The sequence below is a fragment of the Python bivittatus genome, unplaced genomic scaffold (assembly GCF_059951505.1).
Source record: "Python bivittatus isolate LINGU-HERP-01145 unplaced genomic scaffold, Pbiv_v1 ctg000980_np1212, whole genome shotgun sequence".
Lineage (NCBI taxonomy): Eukaryota > Metazoa > Chordata > Lepidosauria > Squamata > Pythonidae > Python > Python bivittatus.
Window position 1 is genome coordinate 14,834,122 of NW_028277125.1, and position 10,208 is coordinate 14,844,329.

Sequence of the window (10,208 nt, forward strand, 5' to 3'; positions counted from 1 at the left end):
CTCTTAAATCTGCTGATTCTGAGTAGCATTTCAACATTCCTGTTATTAGCTAACCGGAGCCCTGATGAACCACTCTATCGCGACCTTGGGAGATCCATTTCGCCACATGCCCTAGTTAATACTACTTATTGTATTGCTTGTTTCCGGGAACTACCAAGAGTGTTCATCGCAGGAAAATGAATGGCTGAAGACTTAGCATAGAATCTGGAGGTGGAAGGGATCTCAGAGGTCATCTAGTCCAACCGCTGCTCCATGTATTTCTGGCAGATTCCCCACCCCCGCCGGGAAAGCCAATGGAGGTGGTACAAAGCCACCAGGAAGAGTTCCAAGGACAATTTATGTAATTCGGGAAAAAGTGGACTGCGTGCCAACAAACGACCCGGGAGATCTTCCGTGCTCTCATTTCTTATTCGCATCAGCCCCCGCAAGAAAAAAGAGAGCTCCGTGCACTGATCAATCCAGACTCGAAGCGGACGCTTCGCCATTAATAGCTCTTCCCAAGCGACGGCTGAAGCCGTTCCACCTGCGCCGCTCCCCGTGGACGGAGACAAGGAGCACGTGCCTCGACAAGAACGACACGCTAGCTTCGGGCACATGGGCGCGGACTGATGACGGTGACAGACGCGGGACTAACGAACTCTGTAGGGAAATAGGAAGAAAAGCGATAGAAACTGGAAGAGGTCCGGGCGGGGGCACAAATAGGCGGGGCCATTATTAAACGCAGCCAATGGTGGAGAAGGGTGCTTGGACGGAGTGGGCGGGGCTGAGGGCTTCCGGGTGGCGGAAGAAACGTGCCGCGCGCGCCCTGCGTCCCAAGCTCCGGTTAGCCCAAAGCGCCCCGCCTCCCTCTCCGCAGCTTGTCTCCCCAGTCACCCAGGCGCCTTCCCGCCTCCCTTTCCGGCTGCTGTGCGCATGTGCGTTGCTGCGACGCTCCGTCAGTCTTTTCCTGCGCCGCATGAGGTAAGTGCTGGCCTGACGCGGGCGGGCCGGCGGGCGCGTGCGGCAGCTCCGTCTTCCGCCCGACCTTCGGAGGGAGGTGGGCGCGGGAGGCTCGGAGGCCCTTCTCGGCCGCCGGCCGCGCATTGGCGGCCTTCTCCGCTTCCCTGCGGATCGGAGCCCAGCCATGAGGGGGCCGAGGGGGCAGAATTTGAAGCCCGAAGGCCCTTCGGCTTCCTTGCGGGTGAGGAGGGCGTTGCTAGGCGGGTCCCCCCCCCCCCGAGCAGCGCCAGGCCTGCGAAGCGGCGGTACCGGGTGCCCAGAGATCCCCCTTCTCCCGAGGCTTCTCTTTCCTTTTCTCTCGCCCGAGAAAGGGATGGAAAAGCTCCCTCTCGCGTCCCCCCTCGACGCTCTTCCCTCGCTGGCCGGGCGGCCCCACCCCAGGTAGGTTAGGCTGAGCTCGCACCGCCGGAGAGGATGCCCGCCTGCTGGGGAAGCCCTCCTGGATCTCAACAGGGTGGGGGCTCCTCTCTCCTCTCAGCTCCTGTTCCCTCCCTTCCTGAGGCGGCTGCAACCTCGACTAGCCTGCCCATGCTTTCAAAAACAGCTCTTTCTAGATTGGCTGTGGTGGCCCTGCGGGCTGGAGATCGATGGAAGGGGCAGTCTGATACTGCTGAAACATCATTCCCCCTGCCAGATTCATCACAGTGACCTGTAAAAACATTCGTACATAAATGTGGAGCAGGGCGCCTCCTTCTGACCTTAGAGTCTTGGGTTTAGAAGTTCATTCCTTTTGCTGAAGAGCTGCAGGGATTCAGGAATATGTATAGCTTAGGGTGTGCCCAAATCCCTCTTAGAAATTCATAAGTTGTCCTGTGGGCAGTCATCACACCTTGTTGGCCTTCCCAGAATCTCAGGTTCAGTGGTATAAGGCCTCCTAACATGGAGGCTTGCTCATCTCTATTAGTTCTCCATTGCAATTTTAATACACCATTCCAACAAAAGTCTTTCAGTCTTCCTGTTAGGGACTGAGCAGGTACTTCTGGATATTAAGGGAACAAAGGAGAAGGCATTTGCCATACACAGAGGGGGATCAAGCAAGCACTGATTGCTGCCAAAATGCAGTCTCTTTTGCATTTGGCTGTAGCCGCTGCTTTCCTTACTTGCGTGTTCATGGTGCACACACCCTTGTAGCTTCTATATGATGATGAATCAGGTTCCTTTGTGATTGTTGTAATAACAAGTAGATCTGTTTTAGCTACCTAAACTGAACCATAATGCATTTAGCATTACTATTATGGCCAAACTTCAATACAACCCGCTGTAATGACAAATAGATATGTTTTAGCTATCAAAACTGAACCATAATGCATTCAACATTACTGTTATGGCCAGATTTCAATATACAACCATTCCAGTGAGTGTAATATAGTCTGGCTTAGCCAGTATTATTAATTGAAATAAGCACTGTGTATTAGTTTTTCAACTGCTTGTTTCCTCCTGCTTTTCTCAAGCATTTCAAATCTGGCTTGTGAATAACTGACATAATTAAATAGCTTTACTTGTTTCTTAGTTTTATATATTGCTCCTGGAGGATGTAATCTGAAAAAGCAATTTAAAAAATACTTCAAATTGTATTGTTGCCAGTCACTCAGATATTTGTATATAAAATAATAGTTACCAATCCTATCACTCAGGCTCCTCCTGAGGGCTGAAAAGCTTTATGTTATCCTAGCCATTATATAACGGTGACAAGAGTTCTTCAACATCCCATTGCAATTCCAAACTGATTTGAAATATTATTTGTTATCACTTTTTTTCTGTAGCTTTCCTTTTTTTTTTTGTTCCTCTCATCCAGATATTGTCTATTTAAAAGGTATAATATAACATTCTAAATTAAGCCCTCTTATCTAAATGGTGAGGAATTGAATGTGTCTGGAGAATGGGATCGCATACCTTGTACTATCTTTTGTAGTCTATGACTTCTATGTTGTTTCAGGCTTGCAGTGATAGAACTTTTGAGCTGTGCTGTGCTGGACTGAGCAAAAACATTTGTGAAACAGTTGTAACTGGCTAAGATCTGTAAGGGGAGAGAATTAAGCCTTATTTATATTTCAGTGCAGAACACTTTGTAGATACTGTATTAGAGTAAAGCATCTGTAAGTAACAATAATATTGATGATACCTATGAAGATTCTGAGAAATGTCTCTTGGAAATTATAGTATTTTCTAGAATTCATTTTATACTATGGCGGATGAAGTTGACTTCACCACTGGAGATGCTGGTGCTTCTGCCACTTACCCAATGCAGTGTTCTGCACTCCGTAAGAATGGCTTTGTGGTGCTGAAGGGACGTCCCTGCAAGATTGTGGAAATGTCAACTTCCAAAACTGGCAAGCATGGTCATGCCAAGGTAATTTCAGAGTGTAATTTACCTGTTTCTTTGTTTTGATGCACAAATACTGTCCTATTAATATTAACAATTTGCCACTATTTCATCTTTGCTTAAACTACATTCATAGTTGGCTGTCCTTACACACTGACTCTGACCTAAATGAGATCATGGGAGGTGGGTGCTTGAACACACAATTCATCAAATAAATTGCACATTATCTTGTTTCCCCAAATAGAGCATTATTAAACTGAATAAATTCCAAAATGGCACATTGGACTAATTCAGGCATTGTGTTCTAATTCTGCATATCATTGTTTCAACCTGCTCTTCATGGCCTGTTACTTTCTAAATATGTTGGGACTAGAACCTGCAGAATTGCTAGCCAACATGGGCTTTTCTGTGCTTTGTCATAATTAAATGTATATGCCAATAAATGAAGGGGGGGGGGAATCTGGTTGCACAAGAGGTGAAAGGGAGGAAGAAATCCAAATGCCAGTTTGTAGCATGTTTTGTTTCTACAAACTGTAGTCTAACAATAGACTAAACATACCTGGATTAAATTAATGAATCTAATTTTACAAGTCAGTTTCATAAAGAAAATAGAGGTAGCTTGACTGAACTTTAGTTTTGGAATTTGTAGAATGTATTACATGCTAAAATTTAGAAAATTGCCTTATATAGAGATTTACTTGTGATAGTATTCTGGTAGATTGCACCTTAGCAGAATACTTTGTAGCTAAGATCTGGGCAATTGACATGTAAATTAATCTTGGGAACTTGCTTCCTCACAAATTACTTATCCACCTGTTGTGTTGCCTAAGGCCCCACAATGAATTTGCATTCAAATACCTGATGACCTTAGGCATTATATTAAATACAGTACTTTAATTCAACTATTATGTATTATGCAAACACCTGCTAATAGTTTTGAGCCATTGAGAAAACAGTAGTAAGATGTGCATAATACAAAATGTCCAGGTTATGACATTTTTAATCAGTGATAACATTACAAATGATACAAAGCAGGTCTCTAAAGTATTAATTTTTCTTAACTCAGAACACTGTAAGATATGTAGTGGAACACATGATAATAGTAGTTTCTTTCCCCTCAGCTGCTTTTTTAAGAGTGCGCATGGGAGATCTGAATTAACATGAGAGATATGAAATATTATAACGTTCTTGGTAACCTAATTACATGATTGTGAATGTTTTCTAAATAGGTTCATTTAGTAGGTATTGATGTGTTCACTGGCAAAAAATATGAAGATATATGCCCTTCCACTCACAATATGGATGTTCCAAATATCAAGAGGAATGATTATCAGGTAAGTATGTCTTTGAATCTAGGCTTTCCCAGACTGATGCTGTTCAGATGTGTGCAACATATAGAAGCCTCACCTTGGGGAACCTGGTCTAAATCAAGATGAGGGACCCTATGGACCTCCATATGGTTAAGCTGCCCAACTATCTCTTTTGTACACTGATTCATGCATACCTAGATTTGCAATAGCTTAGATCCTATTGGTATTATTCACAGTATTATCTATTGTTACAGAATCTTAAGAGTTCTCATTATAATTTTCACCATATAATATTCTGGACTGTATGATTGCTTTGTTACTAGAAAGAGAGCATACAAATGTGAGTTTAGGAAGTAGTAGTAATCAAATGGTTTTCCTCTTTCTGGGTCTCAGCTGGTTATAAGCATTTCATTTGTTTCCAGTCTCCAGTTACCATTAAATGATAAAACTATATTGCATTACCTATGACATGATACTACTGTATTGTCTTTTGTATATATTGTAAATGTGTACAAAGCCTACTGTTCCAGCCAGACTGGTATCATTTGGAGGAGCAATGGAATATTCCAGAGCTCTCCATTTGTAGATTTTTTTTTTTTTTTTGCACATCTCAGGTTGTTGTCAGAGGGTGCTAAGATTCCTAAAAAAACTAAAACTAACACTTTTAGAGAAATCTTGATTTGGATTAACATATTAATAGTTTTAAAAATGAACAATAAAGAATAAATTTTCTCTCTTCTCCTCTCTTCTGATAAAGTTTTTATAGTATCATCCTGCCCACTGAAACCCACAATTAAGTGATGGGTGAGAAAATTGAGATCATACTTTAGTTCTTTAAAAAAACCCAGGGGCTTAAAAGTTGTTTTGAGAAATGGCAGCATTTAAAAATAATGTTAGGAGGATGCTTTAACTTCACAGTTCATTCTGTTAACTTCAGGATGGGCATTCTCAAAAGAACAACAGACAAGTTTTATTTTCAAAGCAGTGGTTCTATAATTCATTGCTTTAATTAAGAATTTAATTGAATGAAAATGTTGTATACAATATCTTACAGCTGATCTGTATACAGGATGGCTACCTTTCTTTGCTGACAGAAAGCGGAGAAGTTCGAGAAGATCTGAAAGTCCCAGAAGGTGAATTAGGCAAAGAAATAGAGGGAAAATACAATGCAGGGGAAGATTTCCAGGTAAGGATGCCCATTTTACTCTCTTCACGGTGACATCCAACTACTGTAGGAGCATTTCTGATGTCCCTTTTTTTCTGTAAAGCAAAGGAAGTGCTTTCTACCTAGAATCCAAATATAGTTATTTATGAGTTGGGTCTGTTTCTGTGTCTTTGCTTTCATATTCTAAGTGCCTGTTGCAAGTAGCCAAGGGAACTGCCTGTGCATTCTGTGCTTTACAATGGACATGAATTTTAGCTACAGCTAGGAATGCTTCAAATACCTTATTGTTATCTTTGCACATTATTTTGATTATTCGTGATTAAGAAAACATCCTAATCCATGGTTTACTGAATAAAATTTGCTGGGTTCACATAATCCATAAAATCATAAACCCTGGTTTATAAGCTCCACTGGTTGGATTCAGATCATACAATAATCCATATACAAGTAAGCCACATTTTTGCTTACTGTGTTAATTCACTCTTAGCCTTTATTACATTTATTGTTGAAAACCTATGATTCACCCAATCATTTATCGTCAGACCGATTTCACACAGTCCTAGGCAATTCCTCTTCCTTTGTTTGAGCTTAAGCTTCTCCAATTCCTTCAGAGATAAAATAGCTGCATTTTAAAATGAAAAAGTAAAATGTTACAAGATTCCAGCAAAACTAGATTATCCAATTAGGCACTGTGTACTAAATCAAAATACTATTATATTAGAGCTGTTTTTCCTAGTCTGGCATCTTTTAGATATGTTGGACTACAATTCCCAGAATTCCTAACCAGTTCCATGCTGGCTGAGAATTCAGGGTGTTGTAGTCCAGCAAATCTAGAAAACATAAAAAAATGTTCATATAGATATAGATATATATGATGAAAGTATTGGTTGGAAAGTGAATTGAAATAGAAATAGTTTCAGAACTGATAACATAGCAAACTAGCATAGATGTATTAATTGAAAAGATAATCTAACATAATGGAATTGTACAACCTAACAAAATTATTTTTTTTCCCCTTCTATAGGTGTCAGTCATGTGTGCAATGAGTGAAGAATGTGCTGTAGCCATAAAACCTTGCAAATAGGACCACCTGGATTAAACAGTTGCTAAAGTACCAGCAGCTGCAAATCTTGTATTTTAGTTCTGATTATCACCAAAGCTATAACCTTCACTAGCAACCTCGTGTCTTTGTTTGAAAATAGTGCTGACTGATGTTGCAAGCAATTTGGCAATATTAAGATTGCTGAAGTTCAAGTGCTTACAGGAATGGCAAGGCAGTCAAAACTGTCATTTTAGATCATGAGGTATTAAAAAGTAGTATGCTTTGCTCAAATGAGACTGTATAGCAATGCCAATACCAAGGTAGTACTCAGTTTGGGTTTACGTACATTTTAAAGAAATGAAAGTAACTTTTCTTTATCTTAAACATGGTAAAATGTGGCTTGCACTGAATTGTGAAGCATCATTGAGCTAGAGATGAGGGAACTCATGCAATCAAAATGCCAGTGCTGATGGCTGCGTACAACAAACTAGTCTTGCCGGCTCGCTCTTAATTGGTCACAATTTGCTGTGATGTAAACATCCAGAATGCTGGATGCTTTCACACTCTGGTTAATAGTGCACAAAAGTTGGAGCAGAGTGGGAGAGGAGATTCACTAGAGGCCTTTGATTTCAATGTAGAGTTCAGCCACTCTTCCAGTTTAAAAAAAGGAAATGCCTCAAGAGTCACAGTATTTGATGTACTTGATTTGGCTATTAACTCTTTTTAGTTTTGTGGCAGAAGTAAACTTTTTTTAGGAATTGGAGCAAGCCTACACATACTGGTGGCTTGAAGGCTAAATTTCAACCCTGTGTCACTCAACAGAATTTGAGCCATGGATTGTCTTGTAGAGTTTATAAAGAACTATGATAGCGCACTCTGTCAAACACAGGAACCTCTGGACTATGATCTGACTCAAAACCTACTTGAGAAGGATTGGTTACACTGGATAGGCAAATGCCTAATTACTAATCAACTTATTATCCATATGATCTTTGCTTGCAAGATCATGTTTCAGCTTGATTAGCATTTTGGGGAAACCGAATTACTTAAAATTTGCCTTAAATTTTGGTAGCAAATGACTAACTTGAACTAGTGACTAGATTCTTAAAACATGCTTAGTTCATTATTGGCAGTTTTTGGGGGGATTAGTAAATAGGGTTTTGAGGTTAAGTTAGTAATATAATTGCCCTTAAGTGGTAAAGTTAGACTAGAGGTGAAAATAAACTGCATCTGGATCTTTATAAGTTCTAGATTTAACTAAGCAAGTATCTATGCAGAACAGGGGCACAATACAACTTGATTTGGCAATAAACACTCTTGAACAAAGCACAGTCTTGTTACAGTGGTAAATAACTACATGTTTCAAGATCTAGGGCTACTAGGAAGCTGAAGGATTCTAGCTTATTGTTAAAAGTCTAATCATGTGAGTGTTCCTTAATACTGTATTGTCAATATCCATAATAAGAATGGAAGTCACAATTTGAAATGTGGACTCCCATTCGCTAGTATCATTTGTGATGATCATTTGTTCTACAGTTATCTATTGTGCCTGAGCAGCTGAGAATACTGAGGTCATAATATTTAAGGAGTCCTGCTAGTATCTTCCTAGTAGTTTCATCTTTTAGAAGTCCATTACCAGAAGTACCCCAGTCCTGAAAGGTGGTACTTAGACTTAATTCCTAGTAGTCTGAAACCACAAGTTACTTATGCTAGATTGGGAAGAAATACAATGTCTATTAGGTAGATCATATGTAGGACACCAGTAAAACTACAGTATTTCCAATAAGCTAATAGCAAAGCCATTTCTCTTGTAGAGGTTAATCGTCTGCAAACCCACCAAGTTTACAATAAACAAACTTTGCTATTAAAACTTAATGCTATATATTTCAGGTTCTTTAAGCTATTTCAGGGCTGTCATGTTCCTCTAAATCCACTTTTAGATTGTTTTTACTTTTTAGCTGAAACGAATTACATTTAATTTTCAAGAGCAGGGTCAAAAATCTTACAAGCTGAGGGCCAAAATGAAGTCTGAAATAGTCCTGTTGTCAGTTTATTATGATATAAGCTATTTGCTTGGGGTCCATTAACATCTTTTGTTCACTGGACTGTGGATTTTTTTCCCTCAGATGTTAGGGGATTCTTTTGTTAAAACCCCAATTTACCTCTTGATGTGTTTGTTGTCTTGCATCCGTGTGCAACGAAACCACTGCTAGTTGAGCCATGACTTGAGTGTATTCTTCTCAGGGCTGCTCTTGTGAAGACGTGAAAGAGCTTAAGTTAATTATTTTAACAAAGCTGCTTGAAAGTTGTTAACAGGGTTTTGTATTCCATAAATTTATAGCATGCCTAGGACACAAGTAAAATTTAGTATATTGGATTAGTCTAAAGGAGTCAAACATTGTGATCAATCTACTCTGTTGATTAGGTAACATGTTTGACAACAGTAAGCTTTAAATGTTGGAATGCTGGCTATGTCTGGGAACTTTAATGGAATAAGATGTGTTAAAAAAACTTTCTGTGTAAAGAGCAAGATTCATGTGTGTTACATTGTAATCAATTTTTTTTTCACAGTATAATTAGAGACATCGATCTTTGGGGTGTTTATGTAGATTGTGGTACTATCTGTAGACCTGGTAGAATTCTGGGCTTTCACATTCAGTGACTGTTACATTAAAAAAAAAGTGGGCGTATTGTTTTAAGCTAAATGTAAGGGATAAAAGGTTTTGTATTTCCCACAATAGGAAGCTCCCATAAGTATGCAATTATACCTACTGGCAAGTAATGTATGCAAAGTTCATTATATAAGAGTGCCCTTGACTTTAAAAGCAAAACTTGAAAGGTTTGTACTTTTTCTGCATTTCTGTAATAGTGAAGTATTCATATGTTTAAGAGTTCTTGGCTTTTAATGACTGTTTTATTGAAATGTTTGAATTATTATTTGAGTCACAGTAACAAAAATAAAGTTTAAACTTAAACGCTACTTTTATTTATTATCCCTTCTAAATTTCCTGTTCACCATAGATGTGTTTGCTCCACCAAATTGGAGAGGAGGCTATTTGATCTCCTTCAATAAGTGCTTCTGTGCTATAGTTATTTTATTTAACTCCAGGTATCTCCATTCCTAGTCTTTAAGGAAAAAGCACTGCTGGGAGGTTTTGTGGCTGTAGAGTGAGATTACGCATACATATCTCTAAGGGGATAGTGCTTTATCTTGTCCTGTTGGTCTCTGCTTGAAAATATGTTTCTTGACTGCTCGTTGAAGGTAATATAGGAAAGATGAGGGGAAAAACTGAGCAGGCCTTTGTACACAACTTACATGACAGTATCAAATTAACTTAGGATCTAATTACTTGATTCTGGTAGCAGCTT

The 10,208-nt window shown here is 39.6% G+C and overlaps 1 protein-coding gene across 3 annotated transcripts; it reads left to right on the forward strand.

Moving 5' to 3' along the window:
* Nucleotides 1-797: 797 nt before the first annotated feature.
* On the forward strand, nucleotides 798-9,814 carry EIF5A2 (eukaryotic translation initiation factor 5A2). 3 transcript variants are annotated; one of them, XM_007421578.3, is made up of 5 exons: nucleotides 798-960; nucleotides 3,160-3,349; nucleotides 4,552-4,656; nucleotides 5,687-5,818; nucleotides 6,822-9,814. In XM_007421578.3, exons 2-5 carry the CDS (start codon nucleotides 3,185-3,187, stop codon nucleotides 6,879-6,881), a joined length of 462 nt encoding a protein of 153 aa, XP_007421640.1. In that variant the 5' UTR covers nucleotides 798-960; nucleotides 3,160-3,184; the 3' UTR covers nucleotides 6,882-9,814. The 3 variants fall into 3 exon arrangements, with proteins under 3 accessions (XP_007421640.1, XP_025028723.1, XP_087988091.1); XM_025172955.2 differs by lacking the exon at nucleotides 798-960 and adding an exon at nucleotides 974-1,180; XM_088131965.1 differs by lacking the exon at nucleotides 798-960 and adding an exon at nucleotides 1,215-1,380.
* Nucleotides 9,815-10,208: the final 394 nt, after the last annotated feature.

What these genes read in the sequence shown, in the direction of transcription:
- EIF5A2 (XM_007421578.3), top strand. Translation starts at nt 3,185, where the DNA reads ATGGCGGATGAAGTTGACTTCACCACTGGAGATGCTGGTGCTTCTGCC. An exon ending in TCAAGAGGAATGATTATCAG is followed by an intron (nt 4,657 to 5,686) that starts GTAAGTATGTCT and finishes AATATCTTACAG; the next exon opens with CTGATCTGTATACAGGATGG. An exon ending in ATGCAGGGGAAGATTTCCAG is followed by an intron (nt 5,819 to 6,821) that starts GTAAGGATGCCC and finishes CCCCTTCTATAG; the next exon opens with GTGTCAGTCATGTGTGCAAT.